The 18,736-nt window shown below is 44.2% G+C and overlaps 2 protein-coding genes and 1 long non-coding RNA gene across 7 annotated transcripts; 1 reads left to right on the top strand and 2 right to left on the bottom strand.

The window, feature by feature from the left end:
* Positions 1-2,936: 2,936 nt before the first annotated feature.
* Positions 2,937-18,736, bottom strand: LOC106376382. 5 transcript variants are annotated; one of them, XM_048768283.1, is made up of 3 exons: positions 16,471-18,736; positions 13,048-13,140; positions 2,937-10,066 (listed from the first exon to the last, which is right to left on the bottom strand). In XM_048768283.1, exon 3 carries the CDS (start codon positions 9,385-9,387, stop codon positions 6,313-6,315), a length of 3,075 nt encoding a protein of 1,024 aa, XP_048624240.1. In that variant the 5' UTR covers positions 9,388-10,066; positions 13,048-13,140; positions 16,471-18,736; the 3' UTR covers positions 2,937-6,312. The 5 variants fall into 5 exon arrangements, with proteins under 5 accessions (XP_048624240.1, XP_048624239.1, XP_022566162.1 ...); XM_048768282.1 differs by adding an exon at positions 13,642-13,668 and having other exon boundaries at positions 2,937-13,140; XM_022710441.2 differs by having other exon boundaries at positions 2,937-13,140; positions 16,514-18,736.
* LOC125592565 lies at positions 4,160-5,547 on the bottom strand. Its single transcript, XM_048767805.1, has 2 exons — positions 5,114-5,547; positions 4,160-5,063 (listed from the first exon to the last, which is right to left on the bottom strand). Exons 1-2 carry the CDS (start codon positions 5,545-5,547, stop codon positions 4,160-4,162), a joined length of 1,338 nt encoding a protein of 445 aa, XP_048623762.1.
* On the top strand, positions 15,669-16,353 carry LOC111210098. Its single transcript, XR_002661553.2, has 2 exons — positions 15,669-15,954; positions 16,042-16,353. It is a non-coding gene; the product is annotated as an uncharacterized LOC111210098 (long non-coding RNA).

The raw sequence follows: 18,736 nt of genomic DNA on the forward strand, positions 1-18,736 counted from the left end.
GCCGGCCAGGACTGGGAAGGCGTAGAGGAGACAAAGTTGACTCTTGGAAGCGTGAAGAGGGTTCTTCGGGCCGCGGGTGCCGTAGGCGTGACCTTCCTTGTGCCTACGGAAGCGCAGAGACCCTGGTCTCCTCCGGTGGGGTACCAGACGGTGTATGAGTCCTATTTTCAGGAAGACACTCGTTACTGGTTCCCCATCCCGCGACTGATCACAGCATACGTCAGACGTCGAGATCTCGCGATCAGTCAGCTGCTGAATGGTTCGCTGCGTCTAGCGGTCACTTTGTCGGTTTTGGCGGAGCAGATTGACATGCCGATGAGCGTTAGGTCGTTCGAGGAGATGACCTCGATAACCGACGTGAAAGATGGCACTTACTCGGTGAAGATGCGACCGAACTGCAATGTGTGTGCCGGTCATCCGAATAAGACGCAGAATTGGCAGCGCTCCTACTTCTTCCTTAAGTCTGACAGCTCGGCCTTCGAGGAGCCTCCCCAAGATGATCACCGAGTTCTTTGGAACCGTTCTTGCGGTAGAATACTCTGTCGCGAACCATACGAGATTTGTCGATTCTAACCCACCGTTTTTTTTTTGCTTTGTATGCAGTTGGCCATCCTACCTCCCCAGCTTATCCCGAAGATTTCTTGAGGAGTGTTCGCGCCGTCGCTCTTCTCCGAGTCTATCGTTGGTCTGAGATCTCCGTCGAAAAGATCCGTGAGCTTAAGGATCGAATCGCTCGAAGTATGTTCTCTCGCACTTCTAGAGAGTGCTCTTCTAGTCGCAAATTTCTTTTTCTGTCGCGTCCTGACCCTTTTGCCTTATGTTTTCAGGAGAGTGGAGATCCGACCTTCCGACCGTTCTTCCCATTCGTGCTAAGCGACTGGACATTTTCCCGAGGGACATCCAAAAACAAATCACCGAGGCGAAGAAGATGGGCACTCTTCCTGATTTGAGCGCAATAATAGCGGCCCAGCTGGGGCTGGCTGGCGGGGAAGGGCCCTCGACGGCGGTTCCTCGTTCTGACGAGGTTTTCCCTTCCGATGCCAGAAGCGCGGGGAAGGGCAAGAAAAGAAAAAGAGGCGATGGTTCGGGAGCCGGGAGGAGTATTGAGGAGACAGGTGATGTCCCTCCTTCCAGTGAGCCCCGGAAGAAGAGCAAGAAGAAAAGGACAAAGACGAAGTCCACCGGCGAGCAGTTGGAAGATGCTGACGAGCAGATCGAGCTAGAGGAAGAGGGTGCTCGAGGAGAAGGAATACAGCCCGAAGAGGGGGGTTCTGGGGCTGAAGCCTTGGAGGGACGGAATGACGAGGAGGGAGTAAGCGAAGGAGAGGAACGCGAGACTTCCCTTAACGCCGTCTGCTCGGGTGATTCCGAGGAAAATAGCGAAGGGTCGCCACTCCTGATAAGGAGGGGAAACGACGAAGATGATGATGAGAGGCGGTCTCCTGTCCTGACGTCTCCTCGCGAGAGAACTCCAGCTCCCGTCGGAGGGGGGGCCGTCCAGATCGGTACTTCTTCCCGTGGCTCGGCTATCTTAAGGAGGGCTCCCGGTTTCAATTTTTCCGATAAGGTCGACTTCCATTATGAGGGACCGGCTCCCTTAGCGTACGTTCCAGAGAAATGTGGGGAGTTTCTCTGTCAACTGAGGGGGAGGGCGAAACCTCTTCCTGCCGTGAAGGACCTTATCTTTGGGGGTGAATACGAAGAAGCTGCAAGGGCCAAACTGCTGGTAAACGGCTTGGTCTCTCTTTTTTTTTATTTCCTTGACTCGTAACCTCTCACGATTTCCATTGTGTCGCGTGTTCAGGGTGATAGCACGATGAATGTCGTAATCGATAAATACGACACGGCGCTTAAGGGAGCCTTGGGGGAGCTCGAGCTGGCCAAGAAAGAATTTGCTGAGAAGGAAAAGGTTTCCGCTCGTCGACTGAATGAGTCAAGGGCCAATCTGCAGAAGCTCGATGGGGTGATGGCTCGCACCGTTGCTCGGCGCGATGAGTTTAAAGCCGCGCTGGAGTCGTCTCGAAGAACCATCCGCGAGCTTGAACAGAAGAATGCTGATCTCGAGAGCGAGAAGGCTTCGCTCGCTGCCACGCACGAGCGAGAGATGAAACGTCTGAGAGACTCCAGAATCTTGGAGGTGACGAGAGAAAGGGGAAGGGTTGAGGCAGAGATGACCGCCAAGGCTAATCGTTGCTTCGCCAGGATTCGTTCTCGAGAGGAGCGCTGGGGTCCTTACGACGAGGCTCGGTTACTTTACAGCCAAGCCTTCGGGACTAGGAAGTGCCTCGAGGCCTTGAAAGGAGCCGGGAACGATATACCGCAAGCCTCTATCGATATGTTCGTCGATTACGAGACGAAGTACGAACAAGAGGCTGAGCAGCGAAAGATTGGCGAGATCCCTGAAAGCGATTTTATACTCTCTCCTCTCGTGTTGGAGTCTCAGTTTGTGGATGCTCGGATTCTGGCGGGTCTCGATCCGTATGGTTCCAACGATGGTTTAATTGACCCGGAGGCCGCGGCGAATCTGCATGTCTCGTGTACTTTTCCGGTCGGAGAAAGGCGCGAGGACCCGATGCTTCCTATCGAAAACCCTTTGACCGTTCTTGAGGAAGGGGTGCCTGGTCGAGGAGCCCGGGTCGATGGAAATGATGTTCCTGTCCTCGTGCTTTCGGACACTTCAGTCGAGGGTCGCGATTCGCTGCCTCCAGAAGAGTCTCGTCGGGATGGCGAGGAAAACACTGGCGAGGTGTCGGGGGATGCTGCGGCGCAAGTTTCTCCGACTGCCCGCGAGTCGAGCGTCAGGGCTTCGGAGCTTTCCGCCCTTAATGATCGCGAGAGTGATCGGGAAGCTTAGTTTTCCTTGTTTGTTGTTTTCTTTTGGACTTAGCCTTTCGAGGCTTTTACTTTGTTGTTCTTCCGTTATAACTCTTCGAATCGTATCATCTTTTTTTTTTTTTTTTATTTGTACTCGTCTATCAAATGCATGTTTTGTCAAGATTTGAAGTGACTATTTGTTTGGTATAACAGTATTCGAGATATCGAATCGTTGTAGTTTTGGGTTCGTTATGACGTTGTCTCGGTCGATTTCTTTGACTCGCGATCGTTCGTCATTTGAGTTTTGTTATATGATGATCGACGTTGATGGTTCCAAATCGACCCTAGCGTAATTTCCAAGCGTTCGGTGGGCCAAACATTACTTTAGTAAATTACAGGGTGGGTTGAAGTCATTGTCTCGGCCGTGCTGGTTTATATCGCAACACGGTCGATTCCCATAAATACGTGTCTGATCGAGACATATCCAAAGTGGGGTGTCGGCATCGCTTAAGTGGTCGTCTTCTTTGGAGATCGACTCCTCGGGGAGGAGGTTTTTTTTTTTTTTATTTCGGCTGGACCCCCTTTTTCTTTGGGCTGCCTACGTATCCCTTCGTGGGAATCAAGCCATTCGTAGTTCTTAGATTGTGAGTAAAAGTGGCCTTAGTGGCGCATTTACCCGGTGAGGCATTTGTCTTGATTAAGGATGGAAGAGGCGGAGATGTTTGGAGTTCCAAGCTCTCGGTACTGCTTCGCCCGTTGAAGTCTCGAGGCGGTATACTCCTGGTTTGATGACTTCGACGATCTTGTACGGTCCTTCCCAGTTGGCTCCGAGCTTGCCGGCTTTCCACTCCTTAGTATTTTCGAAGACCTTTCTTAAAACAAGATTGCCCATTTCGAGGGGACGCGACTTAACCTTCTGGTTGTAGTAGCTCTCGATTTGATGCTGGTAATTTTGGATACGGAGCAGTGCTTGGTCGCGCTTTTCTTCGATGTCGTCGAGTGCGTCGAGCAGCATGTCACGGTTGAGTTCGACGTTTTGCGGCATTCGTGATCGGCGCAGACTCGTCACATTGACTTCTGCGGGAGCCATTGCCTCGACGCCGTAGGCCATTGAGAAGGGCGTGGCCTTCGTCGCTCCGCGAGGAGTTGTTTTGTGGGACCACAGGACACCATCTAGTTCATCCGCCCAGCAACCCTTCTTTAAGTCGAGTCGTTTCTTCAGACCGTCGATGATGGTCTTGTTCGTCGACTCAGCTTGGTCGTTACTCTGCGGGTTTCTCGGGGTCGACATGTTGAGTCGAATTCGCCATCTGTCGCAGAATCCCTTGAAATGATGCGAGATGAATTACGAACCGTTGTCTGTTATGATCTCGTATGGGAGCCCGTGTCGGCAGATTATGTTCTTCCAGACGAAATTTTGCACCTCCTTGTCGGTGATGTTGGCATAGGCTTCGGCTTCGACCCACTTGGTGAAGTAGTCTGTGAGAACCAGGATGAACTTCTTTTGGCGAGATGCCGGCATTGGACCGATGATGTCCATTCCCCATCGCATGAATGGGTATGGAGCAGTCAGGGTATGAAGGAACTGCGTTGGGCTGTGTAAGGTGGGAGCATGACGCTGGCATTTGTCGCACTTGCGCACGTATTTTTCGCAGTCGGCGTTCATGGTTGGCCAGTAGAATCCCAGATTCTTCACTTTTAATGCAAGAGCTCGTCCCCCCGAGTGATTGCCTGCTGCTCCTTCATGTGTTTCGGCCATGACTAATCTCGTTTCTTCGCCGGAGATACATTTGAGTAGCACCTTCGTCGCGGTCCATCGGTGTAGTTCCCCGTCCATGACAACGTAGTGTACACTACGTCGCTTCAGTCGCCGCGCGTCCCACTTCTCGGTGGGCAATGAACCTTCAGTGAGGTAATTGATGAGTTCCTTGCGCCAATCTGTTGGCTGATCGTCTTGCGAAGGAGGTTCTGCTTCGTCGATGTCCATTGCTTCGCTAATCGCTGCTGCGATTGCGGTCTGTTCCGCCCTAGTGTCGATGCTTGGTTTCTCGATTTTATGGATTGGGATTGTCCTCTTGACTTGATCGTGTAGCTTGCTTCCTAGAGCAGCGAGGGCGTCGGCACAGACATTTTCTCCGCGAGGAACCTTCGTGAGTTCGAAAAACTCGAAGTCTCGCGTGAGGTCTTGGACGAGTTTTAGGTAGGCGTCCATCCTTTCGTTACGGACGTCGTAGTCGCCGAGGTACTGGCTGACAACAAGTTGAGAGTCGCAGTAAGCACTGACCCTTTTGGCCTTTACTGCCTTGGCGAGACGGAGCCCTGCGATGAGAGACTCGACTCAGCCTCGTTGTTTGACGCCGCAAAACCAAAACCGAATGACTGCCGGATGAGTTCTCCTGTTGGTGATTGCAGTTGCACTCCTGCCCCCGACCCTTTACTCGTGGATGAACCGTCAACGTGGAGGATCCAGTTCAAACTTGGTAGGATGAGGTCTTGCTCCAACTCTGGTGTTAATTCGATCAGGAAGTCTGCAAGAACCTGTGACTTTGCTGCTGTGCGATTCCTGTACACGATGTCGTGTTCGCTCAGCTCCATCGCCCATTTAGTCAATCGTCCTGACTGGTTGGTATTCTGCATAACCGTTCGGAGCGGTTGGTTGGAGAGCACTTCGATCGTGTGCGACTGAAAGTAGGGTCGCAATTTCCTGGCCGAGGTAACGACAGCTAAGGCCATTTTTTCGAGTGTTGGGTATCTCGTCTCCGGCTCTGTCATTCTTTTACTTGTGTAAAAGATTGGTTTCTGTTCTCCCCTATCTTCTCGAATGAGCACGCTGCTGACAGCGGAGGATGTGACGGCTATGTAGAGAGACAATGTGTCGCCGGCCTCTGGCTTTGATAGTACTGGGGGGGGTTGTGAGGTAATGCTTTAGCTGATTGAACGCCTCTTCGCATTTCTCGTCCCAGACGAACCTCTTGTTGCCCCTTAGTAGCTCGTAGAAGGGGAGACACTTATCGGTTGATCGCGAGATGAACCTGTTGAGAGCTGCTATCCTTCCGGTTAGTCGCTGTACTTTGCGGCTGTTCTTCGGGCTTGGAAGATCGAGGATCGCCGAGATCTGCTTGGGGTTAGCCTCGATTCCTCGTTGAGTGACGATGTAGCCGAGGAATTCTCCCGAAGTGACACCGAAGGTACATTTGGCCGGGTTGAGCTTCATCCCGTAGTCATTCAAGATCTTGAAGCAGTCGCGTAAGTTGTTTAAGTGATCGTCGGCCTTGAGCGATTTGACTAACATGTCGTCGATGTACACTTCCATGGTGTTGCCTAGCTTATCGGCAAACATTCGATTGACGAGTCGCTGATAAGTCGCGCCGGCATTTTTTAGTCCGAAGGGCATCACCTTGTAGCAGTAGGTCCCTCTGTCGGTGATGAATGCCGTCTTCTCGCGATCGTCGGGATGCATCAAGATCTGGTTGTATCCCGAGAAAGCGTCCATGAAGGTTAGGAGTTTGTTACCGGCAGTTGATTCGACGAGACGATCGATATGAGGGAGTGGGTAACTGTCCTTTGATCGACGCATATGCGCCATTTGCCGTTTTTCTTTTTGACGACAACCGGGTTAGCCAACCATTCGGGGTATCGGACTTCGGTTATAAAACCAGCGTCGAGGAGCCTGTCGACTTCTTCGTTTACGGCTTTAGATCGTTCTGGACCGAGTTTTCGTCGCTTCTGTCGGATGGGTTTGAACGTTGGATCGACGTGCAGTTCATGAGAGGTAAATGCGGGGTCGATCCCCTTCATGTCGGAAGTCTTCCAGGCGAACGTCGAGGCGTTGTCTTTGATGAAAGAGATGATTTGTGAACATACGTCGTCGGACAGGTAGACGCCAACTCGGATGGTTTTCGTCGGGTCGAATTCATCAATTGCGACTTCGCGAACCTCCTCCTTCTGAGGGTATATCTTGTTGAGTGGTTTACTGACGGAGTTGACAAGGGAAGCTTGCTGCTGCATCTTTACAGCTGCGATCAGTAGTTCTCTCGCGGCTTGTTGGTCGCCCCGAATCGTCTGAGCTTTACCATCTTTTCCCGGAAACTTGATGCATTGATGATAAGTCGAAGGGACGGCTTTCATGGAATGCAGCCACGGTGTTCCGAGTATGGCATTGTAGGGCGCTTTGGCGCGGATGACGGAGAACTTGACGGTGCGGGTTATACCGCCTGCGTAAACTGGAAGGCGAATTGTCCCTATCATTTGCTCCGAGGCTCCGTTGAAGCCGGTGAGCGTGCGAGAGGAAGGCTTCATATCTTTTAAATCAACTCCCATTTTGTCGAGTGTGTCGCGAAATATGAGATCGACTGAGCTGCCGGTATCAATAAGGACTTTTGCGACCAGACATTCGCCGATGTCGAGGTCGACGAGGAGAGGATCGTTATGTGGCATGTGGACACCCTTGGTGTCTAGTGCCGAAAAAGTGATCTGGCGATCATTTTCGACCGGAGAAGGCCACTTCTGAGAGGTGGTTGCTTGACGTTTATAATCTTTGACGGCTCGAACCGAGTCACCGCAAGGCGGCGATCCGCCCATTATGACGCTGATGTGCGGGGCTCGGGTAGCTCGCATTAATTCGAGTTGCTTCCTCAAGTCGTCGGTTGTGTTCTCGAATGTAGGAATTTCTGCGGGCTGTTTCTTTTTTGACTCAAGGCGTCGTCGCAGATCGGATCCTTTCGAACGGTTGAGTTGGATTCGCAGATCGTCGGCCTTCGAATTGAGCTGGTCACGAAGGTCATCAGTTTGACCGACTCTCCGAGCGCTGCATTTTGAGATGGTCGCACGAAGGTCGGTTGTTCCTGTGTTTACGTTCGCGGCATTTTTTCGCTTTAATAGAACGCGTAGGTCTTTATCTGCTTTCGAGGGAACGAGAGACTGTTTATCCTTGCTGTTCAATTTACCATGCAGATCTGGTTGCGCTGTCGGAACGTCGTCATCAGAGGAGTCGCAAGGGCGAGAGAGTATGACTTCCACTCGTCGCCGGCGACGCGGGTGTTCGTCTTCTGACGAATCGTTGGCGGGGCCGACGTTGTTGATGGGAGCGCGCTCAGGGCTTGCTCTTTCCTCATTCGGGGCCGTGTTCTTTTGGGACTTTTGTGCCTTCTTCTCCTTGTTCTTACTCCAGCTTTTAGTGTTTTTCGGCGTCGTGGGAGAAGTGGGCATTTGGATTGTCCCATTAGTGATCCCGTCGAAAAACTGCCCGATGAGGACCTTGCATTCCTTCGTGTCATGGGAATCCCTTTTGTGGTAGAGGCACCATTTTTTTGGCTCCTCGGAGTTTGAACTCGCTGGTTCGGTTGGGGTTGATTGCTTCGGAGCAGAATCTCGATCCCAGTGGTTCCAGCCTTTCTCTCGCGCGATAGCCGCCGACTTTGGAGATTCCTCATCAACGACTGAGCTAACGTAGCCTCGCTTCTGAGTGGTATTTCCACCTGAGGAGTGCTGGCGAGGCTCGGGGCGAGGCTCGGGGCGGGGGTCGTTTGTTCGGGAGGATCTCTGTCTCGCCGCTGCTTCTTTCGCGAACTTTGCTCTGGTGTCTTCTTCCTTGCGGATAAAATTGTGCGAGCGAGCGATGGCGTAGGAGACAGATTTGGTCGGGTATCGGTAAAGATCCTGGCGGAATGTGGAGTCGATGTGCAAGGTGTTCATCAAAGATTCGACGGCGATATGGTCGGGAATATCGATCTTCGAGACGATAGCTTTGAATTTCTCCATGAAGTCACGGAGACTTTGGTCGCTGGCGTGAGTGAGGTTCCACAAATCTGACACGGTCGCTTCCTGGTTGGTGAACATTATATAGTTCTTAAGGAAAGCCGTTGAGAGGTCGTGGAAACAGTCGACGGAGTTCTCTCTGAGGCCGGTGAACCAAGTAAGGGCCGGGCCTTCTAGGGTTTCGACGAAGAGTTGGCAAAAGCCGGCGTCTTTGTCTTCGTCGGTCAGGTTTGCGCGTCGCATCGCTATGTTGAAAGACGTGACGTGAGTAGAAGGGTCGGAGAGACCTTTGAAGGTTGGAAGACGGAGTTTCTCCATCTTCTGTAGCCGCACGCCGGCAACCTTTTGCGTGAAGGGTGTGCGAAGAGATTCCGCGAGTACATGCTCGATTTGGGGCGCGGATGTCGTCACCTGGTGGATCTTAGAATTGATATCGAGGACCGACTGTTTTAACGCGGCTAGTTCGCTTGCGGTGTGCGCATTGGTGTTGTTATCGGCGCTTTGGTTATCGTCATCCCGCGTAGGTACCAGGTCGGTGGTTCGTTCTGTGGCGAACAGGTGTCGACGATACTGCGCCGTCGAAGCTTCGGCGTTTGCAGCGAGAGGAGCAAGGATCTTTGGTATCGCCGTTATTTGGTCAACTGCCGCCTTCTGCGCCGCTTCTTGTAGGGCGAGGCGTGCCAGGATAGTTTCCATGGTTGCAGGATGGGGAAGTGGAGTTACTGGTGTAGGCGTAGGTGTCACCTCTGGAGCCGGTGTCGCCTCCAGAGCTTCGCGCTCCTCGCCTGACGAAGAACTGTCATTGCCAATGACCATAGTTCTGACGTTACTTTGCTAGTAGGCCCCACGGTGGGCGCCAACTGTTTGATCGAGAAACGGTAAATAAATAAGATGTGGGTTTAAGCAAAGACGTCTTATTAATGGTCGGAGAAAGAACGTTCAATCGGTTACAAGGGAAAAGGAGAGATCGCGACAGAAAGAAAGCCGGTGGCTCGATATGCTACCGGAATAGTACAACTAACGGCGAGATGAAGCAAAAGGTGAAAACCCTAATCTAGCCGCCAGGTGTCAGTCAGATGATTTTCGATCCCTTTCTCGTTTCCTCTCCTTTTCCTTATATAGGCGTCCTGGCGTCTCGCCCTTGACCTAATTTACGCCGTCTTGGTGGGCCTCCTCTGTTGGGCCGAAAAGTCCGTAGGCATTCGGGTAGTTGCTGAGCCGAACGTACTTCAGTCGATGATGATCGACTAAAAGTACTCGAGAGTCAAGCCGAGAGACCTGACTCTCGAGCCGACCGATCGAGCCGTCGTTCCTCCTAACTCGGGCCAGGCCTTCCTATTCCTCGGGCCTTGTGGGATGGTCAAATCCATCCTCTACAGAGACATCAAGTAAAAGAAGGATCGAGAGAAACTGAGTTGCATCATTTGTTCCTCTTTTGGTAACTTCCTTCGAAACACCCAAAATTATTATCTTATTTTGTTTTCTTTTTCTCTTTCTGTCACATAAAAAAAATAAGTTACAACATCAGAGTTAATAAAAGAGTTTAAAGAAAGAATTTTGGGGATTGTAAGTAGATTTATAGAAGCCGGAGATAGATTTGCAGATAAAATTGAATGTTTTATTGCCTCAAAACTAAACTTAGAAGCTTTCGATACTACATATTAAAGATATCTAAGTTAAGATTGTGGAGATGATAATGATGATGATGAGATCCAATTGTGGACTAACGGACAAATGAAATCACTAAAACTAGAGAATACACACAATGTTGTCATCTCAAAGTGCATCCAATCAGGTAAATATTTTTTACTTAGATACCTCTTGGTTCAGATTTGAATCAATTATACTCCCACGTGCAGCTAGAAGGGCCAGCTCTCATGCTCAACTTGTGGACCTAGTGGTGAGGAGACTATTGTTTCTACACAACTTATGGTTTTGTCTCAAGTAAGGAGACAGATGTTTATGCACAAGGTCTGCTCGATAAGCTTTCCAATAGCCAGGAAGATGAAACAGATCAGGGGGAATGTAACAAGCAGGTAATTCTTGTTCTTACGTGAATTTTCTGTCAAATCAATAACGCCTTTAAAAATCAACTTTTAACATGTGAACAATCATCAAAATACTGAGATTTTGTACTCTCTTGGAACCATAGACAGTAAAGGAAAGTTAACAAGAATATGTTAGAAAATGTCAGCATTGGATGTGAAGCATAAGATGAGAAGAATGTTAATTTCTTTAAAGAGATTTGGATGTGGAGAAGAAATTATCAAAGCTTCCGCCATGATGTTTGTCAAAGTGAATGCAAGTATCTTGTTCAGACAACATATCGATGCTGGTAGCTAATGAATCATGGCAGAAAACTAATGAATCGCGGCAGGAAACTAACTTTTCTAAAAATTGGTGTATCGAAAATGATGTTACGGTATTTTATGGTTATATTATATTGTCGATTTTGTTATTGTTTTTGTTTACAATTAGTATTAATGTGGTCATTGGCAGCTTTCTAGAATGGAAAATGCAAAAAAACATCCTCCAAAAGTTGGAAAGACTTTGGAGAAACTTCATATTAGTTTCCTCCAAACAAAGTGATATTGCATCTATCAAAAGATGCATTACGGAAGGTGTGACTGTCTTGTCTTCTTAACTTTTGTACATTGTTCTGTATATAGGTGTAACTAGGTTTGTGTCTATTCTATCTTGTCATTGACTTGTCTTTGATTTTCCTAGAATGCAGTTTTCACAGAAGTTGAGAGAGAGCCTATATTGTCTATAATAAGCAGTGCCGTCTTAACCAATATAATAGCCCTAGGCGAAACATGGAATATGGACCATTTTAAAAATATTTTCTATATTTTTTCTTCATTGCATTTCCTTTAACTTGAACAAAAAGAAGTTCTAAGACCTGAAACAAATAGAAAAAAGTATCAATTCTTTAAAAGATGAAAAAACTGTCACATGAAACGTTTTTTTCTAGCTTTAGTTGATGATGCAAAATCATTGATAATTAATTCAAAATTCAAACTCTCCAAAATTTCGTTTTCAATGCATAAAATTGATAAACCGTTCAACCTTTCTTGAGACATTGATGATCTCAAATCATTTTTCAACAATTTTAGCTTAGAGAAACTTTTTTCACCTGATGAAACTGTTACAGGTGTTGTTAGTAAAATCCGGTAAGCAATATAAAAATTTGGATAACAACTCATATCTTTCACCAACTCAAGAACCTGAATCGGTGTCATTGCTTCATCATATAAACTCACATGCAACATTCTTAACCTAGAGAAAAAACCAACCAAATCAACATCTGATAAATTATCATGAGAGAATGTTTTATAAAAATTAGTACAGTTTTTTTTAAAAAAATTCAGTAGGATCAAGTAACTTTAGCTTCGCCGAATTATATAAAAAACCAAAAACATTTTCAAATGTTCTCATTTTCTCAAATCTATCATTCAAAGAAGTAATTTCCATATCCACAACAACAAGAAAATAGTTGACTTTAAAATCATCTTCAGATGTTTGAATTACTTCTTCATGATTAGTTTCATCAAACTGTTTTTTTTTTCTAAAACAACGACGCTTTTTGGGAATATAGCATCAATATCCATCTCATGAGCAAGATCTTTACCATGTTCATACTAGAGCTAAATCCATCATTTCTATATTTCTCAAAATAAGACATCACACCTGCTACTTGTTTCATGGCATTATCAATAAATATGGTTTTGTCTTGCAATTTCTTACTTACTATGTTAATATCAAATAATATGTCATGCCAAATGACAATACCAAGCAAAAACTCAAAATTCTCAAGTGCATCAACCAAACTTTCAGTTTTGCTTTTCGAAATAGCATCATCACACAAATCATATAGCTCTAGTAAAATTGATCTTATTTGAGGAGCTTGATATCTTATAGCTTTTACACTTTTTATTCGACTCTCCCATCTAGTATTAGACAAACTTTTTACTGTGAAACATGAAATAAGCTTAAGTAAAACATTCAATCTTTTTGTAGAGCTCAAAAGTATAGTGCATACGCGTTGCACAATCCAATAAAAGGAAACAACTTTCACGCAAGAATGTGCCATGTCACTAACAACAAGATTCAAGCTATGACAAGCACATGTCATAAACAATGCTTTTGAATTAATTTCAAGCAATCATTTTTAAACTCCTTGGTGTTTTCCTTTCGTATTAGAACCATTATCATTACCTTGTCCCCTCACATTTTTAATATTAAGATCAAGAGACTTAAGAGCACTTTGTAATTCATTAAAGAGGCCTAGTCCCGATGTACCATCTACCTTAAGAAACTCTAAGAAATACTCTTCTATTCTAATATTTTTATTTGGCGTATTCACACATCGTACAATTATACTCATTTGCTCTTGATGACTCACATCTGGTGTACAATCAAGGATAACAGGAAAATATTTTGTTTCTTTAATAACATTGTGATAGAAAATCTGACCTTATATGCGAGAAGAGAAATTAGCTCGTTTTGAATGTTATGACCAAGATAGTGGTGATGTACCTCATGAGTTTGGATGCGTCTTATATGATCCTGCATAATCACATCAAATTCAGCAATCATCTCAATCATTCCTAAAAAAATACCATTACTATCTTGGTGAAGTTTCTCATTTGATCCTCGAAACGCTAAATTTTCTTTTTGAAAGACATTTCACAACAGCAATTATTCTATATAAAACTTGTCTCCAACGTTCTTTTTCTTTTGCAATCTCTTGCTGAAATTCTTGTTTTACTATCAAGATTAATCCTATTTCTAGGATCATAGATATCAAAAGGAAGAATTGGTGGCTCATCAATGTCAATATTTTCAATAGACGGATTTGACTCTTTTTCATGAGATTCAACATTAGTTTCTGCTCTATAACTCTCCCTATTTGTGCTTTTTTCTTAATAAATTTATCTAAAGCTCCTCTTTGAGATTCTACAAATTGTTCATCACGTTTTCTTTTTTTTCTCTGATCATTTCCACACACCATCTCTTTTTAAAATAAAAGAACAAAGTCACCTGGATTTGATTTGCCCAAATACTTACCGAGACCCACCATAGAAAATTTTAGAACTGCATAAAAAATTGGGTTTAGAAATAGCTATAAAATAAAAATCTGAAACGATAAACTAAGACACACATATAATTGATTAAACATACCTCTATGAAAAGGGATTCCACTAACAGATCGATGAATAGAATATGATTTTTGGTTTGTGATTTGTGTTGCTAACGTCTAATGCACACCGCTTCGGTTCTAGAGTACAGACTTTTTGTTGTTTTAACTTTTAATAAGTAAACTAGGTTTACTTAATTTTTGGGCCTTTTTATAATGAGCTTTTTACGCTGCAGGTCACTTTATGTTTTCTTATTACATTATAGAGCACGCATATTTGCTACTGAGGTGCTTTTTGTAACTAAAACCAATAACAATCGTTAAGTAAAGTGATTTATCTAACCAAAAGAGCCTCACAGTTTATCACATGCGTTATCTCTATCATCTTCTCTGTTCTTTTTTTCACGGATGAAATTCATTCCATAGAGGAAACACGGTTTGATACATCAACTGGCGGATGAAAGAACAATCCCCAGACACAAGAACCCACATGAAGGCGGCAACTAGAACCCACACCAGGGTAGCTTTGCAACAAAACAACAGACCAAAGCTAATACAAAAACTAGACATATGATTACCAATTGCCCAAGAACATTAAACAAGTAGACTTAGAAAAATTTAAAACATAGTAGAGACCAATGATCGGGAGTTGTCGTTGCTGCCCATAGCTCGCCACACGAAAAACTCCACCTCCTGCACCCAAGACACCACGACTTATCGTTGCTGCTCACGCACGCTACCCGATAACGTCCAAGACACCAAGACCCTATGACTTCATAACCTGACAGGACGAACCCTTATATGATTCAGATTGACACAACCTTCAGAGACGGCTGCGACGTTCTCAACGCCCACTTAATCCAAGATAGAAGTCCAACAAACTCTTCACGACTATGAAGCCTTGCCAAACGAAACGAACCACTCTAGACACACTCATGGAAGAAGACACGAAACGGCAAGCGACCACTACAACCACCACCATACGAAGTAAAATCTGCTAAATCAACTCTCAACATGGGTACTCTTGACATCAACAAACTAAAACTTGAGCCACTACAACATCTAGAGAACATGATGCTCCAACAAGCGATGATGAAGTTTGATGGTTTCCAATTGCTCCAACTATTAGTCTCCTATTGATAAGAATTCAGCTCGTGTACTAACAGACAATCGCCAATGGCGCATTCCGACCAAAATCCATCCCTCCGACAATCACCATCCCAACTCTAAACTAAGAAACCGAACAACACAATTCAGACTGAAAAAGGCAGGTCTTGACATCGAAAGCGAAGCAAGTAACACCAAATCGCAACCGCCGCCCATTACAAAACTCCTCCAACAGTCTCACCGCCACAGAGGGAGGTAGATCCGTGGTGAAGGAGCTGTCTTACCTCGTCACGCGCCGCCGTCACAAAGCTACCGTCTGCAGAAAGGAAAAACAGATCTGACAAAAGCTTCAACCCTAAATGCCGACTCCCATCTCCACCGTCCCGCTGTGAGTCTCGCCATCACTCCATAGGAGGCTAGACTCCGTCACCGTCAACCGCAATAGAGCTCGGGTTGAAGCCTCGACAGTTACAGAGTGACTTGCATATCGACCAAAGAGAACCGGAGGAGAGGAGAGCAAAGATTAAACGAGATCAAAGAAGGAAGGGAAACGCCTCCGGCTCCGTCGAGACTGTGGCCGGAGCTAGCTCTTCTTCGTCGGAGTTTTCTTCTGTGTTATCGCCTTCGTCGGAAATGTTCTTTACTATCATCTTCTCTGTTCATTGCCTTGTTTTCCTTCTTCCTGAGGAATATCTTCTGCTTTTTTTTATAAGTAAATGTACTCCCTATCCACCATGTTTCCTATATTTAGCTTCATACCCTATTTTCCCTCCTTTTTTTCCCGCCATCATAACCATTTCCCAACCTAACCATGGTATTCCACTTCTTTTAGTATATCTACCTAATTAGCTCTTTTTTTATTTTTATTTTTTTCCGTAAATACATTTTTTTTGCAAATGATTCCTTTTCACCATCACAATTTTTTTTTTCATTTTCTGTATCACTAATTTTTTTTCTTCTTCAGATTTTAGATCTACATATAGAAAAAAAACTCATGGATCTGATTTGCTTTCTCTTTTATATTTCTTCCCAGATCTGTGACGAAGTGGATACACATCGGAAGTTGCGACGAATGGTGGTGGATCTTCTTTTGTCCTCGACACATCTTTTCCAATTTGTTCACGTCTTTGATTCGGGTACTTAAGAAACAAATTGACAAGAGAACAAATGAAAGAGAAAAGTTGTTTTTGTTATTGGTGAATTGTTCTTGGTGGATATATCAGAATGTGAAAGACAAAAAAAGAAGCTAGATGCGGGAGGAGGCGTGCCAGGAGTGGTGTTCGAAGGAAGGAGCACTAGAGGTAGAGATGACGATGAATCTACCAGAAAGTGAAAGCTTAAACTTTTTCAATAGGAAAATTCTGTAATTTCAGTGATCTAATAGCCAATTTGGCTCAACATTTTCTTGTTTGTTAAAAGCAAAATTTGCTTCCTTGTAGTACAAATTTGAAAATTTGTTGATGTATAAGTAAGTACATTAGGCACCATGGTATGTTGCAGTAAATTAATTTACATCATATTTGTTGGATCTTCAAGTTGCATACAGTTCCATATTCAACAACTGGGCAACATAACGTCATAGGTGTACAGTATAATATAAGTGTACACATATTATATTGTACATGTGTACACTTATAAGTAAGAAAGTTTACCTCAAACGATAATTGTGGATTCTCGATATGATAGAAAGTTTACCACAAACGATGATTGTGGATTCTCGATTTGATCCTCTGGAGGCCCAACTTCACAGGTTTCTTCTCGATTTGCTCTTCTAGGGTCTGGTGTTTTTCTCGACGGTTAGGGATTCAGCTATAGCAGCAGTTTCTGATGCGGAGGATTTGGAAGACGCAGATGAGCCTCGAATGGTTTTCCATCGCTACAAGCTTCTGAAGCTTAGAAATTTTCTTCTGCTTGATGTCGGATCAAGCAAAGAAGTTCTTGCCATCAGATTCACCAGCTTATGGATTTTGAAAATTTTAATATGAAATGGTGAAAGCTGAATCAGGAGAGATGGTGAAAATTCAATACGATTTGGAAATTAAAAAGAGGAGAGAGGAATGCTAGCTGTTGAATTGTGTGTGTTTACTTTTTCTTTCTCTTAATTCATTTCTATTTTATTTTGTTAATCAATTTAGTGTGTTCATTTTTGTGAAGGTTAAATATTAGTTAGATTATAACTTGTAGTTACGATAGAAGGATAACATACATCAAAAACTGTGAAAAAATGTGTGCGGAGCAACAAGTGTCCTAGAGTGATATAATAAACTCAAAATGTGACTTATAATGTAATACTTTCTTTTATAATTTAACAGATTAAAATAGGCTTTTAAAAACCATCGCCGAGTTGCCCAGTGGTAAAGGGGCTGCGGTTGTAACTTCCGCCACCAGGATTCGATTCGCGTTGGAAGAGATTTTTTTCAATATTTGAATTCCCGGTAAAGAGGTGAAAACACATTTTCTTTTACCCAAAAAATTAGGCTTTTAAAATAACACTAAAATTTTTATAGACTTATGGAGCGGACACGCATGTTAAATGTCAATATTGTCATGGCTAAGAGACGACACTGCTAATAAGATCCCCTTACTACATATTACCTTCATGTTATTGAGTGGGGAAAAGAGTGCCAATTAGAGCTTATGGTGTAATTCATATTCCAATTAGAGTTTAAGAACCTCTAACAATCTTTAATGATGTGTGTTGCTTCTTGTGGTAATAATAGAGAGCATCTGAACTTAGTTTTGAAGAAGATTATCAGGCAAATGGGTTGTTGTAAAACTTGACTTTTTTTAATAGAAGTGACTAAACAGATCTCTTTGTTTTAATAATGGGTGTAGTTATGTATATTGTAAGGAACCGGTTCACATTTGATCCTTAACCGGGTTTCACTTCACATGTTCTGCATATTTTGATACTATTGGACCATCGATCGTAGAGTGGGGATTATTCAAAGAGAATAACTTTTTGATGTTTATAAAATTTTCACAGAATAAGATCCTCTTCTGACAGAAAGAAGACAGTTAAGGAATATTGGAGAGAAATATTCAGTTTTATCTCAGAATCCAATTTGAGAGGCAGTGTTGTATTCCCAAGTTCTCTAATTAGTGTACCTATTGTATTGAGTAGGGTTTAGGTAACTTAGAGGGTTATTTAGCAATTTAAATTGACAATTTAGAATTTTTTACAAAGACAATCTAATTGTTTCAGTTATGTCCTTAACATTTTTTTTGATCAAAAAAGTCCTAAACGTTATTTACATAATAAATCTCTAACCTTTCACAGAAAGTGTTGGAGATCCTTCCGAGAGAGCAGAGAAGAGACTGTGTTAAATCAATAAATTGTTAATCTTAATCACTTGGAAGATGGGTGGTGCGGTGAAGGATATCGCTTCAAAGTCTGAGCTTGATAACTTTCGCCATAGCGGCGCACCAATCGCGCTTCACTTCTGGGCTTGTGGTGTGATGCTTCGAAGCAGTTGGATCAAGTCTTCTCTCACCTCGCTACCGATTTACCTCAGGCATGATACACTTCTCTTGTATACTACATTATGTCTTTATGAGCACGATGATCTGATAAGTATGCGGACGTTGATTCTTTTTGTCTATTTAACAGAAATGAATTTGGTCTGCTTACTATATCATTTCTTTTTATTTTATTTATTAATTCACTCTATTCTTAGGCTTCACTAAACCAAGTTCAGAAACGAGGATTTAACTATACAATTGCATCAAGACCAAAGACGAAACTAAGATATGATTCCTCAGGACGAACTAGAATTCCATCAATGAATCCTATCTCGTTCTTAGTGTCTAATGCATTTCTCATCGCCCATTTCAATCAGAGTGAATGGAGCTTAGTTGTTTTGGCAAGCATCTAAAAGTTATCTTATGTTTGTATATAGATACATCATATTGTTTTCA

Source organism: Brassica napus, chromosome C9 (genome assembly GCF_020379485.1).
Source record: "Brassica napus cultivar Da-Ae chromosome C9, Da-Ae, whole genome shotgun sequence".
NCBI classification, from domain to species: Eukaryota; Viridiplantae; Streptophyta; class Magnoliopsida; order Brassicales; family Brassicaceae; genus Brassica; species Brassica napus.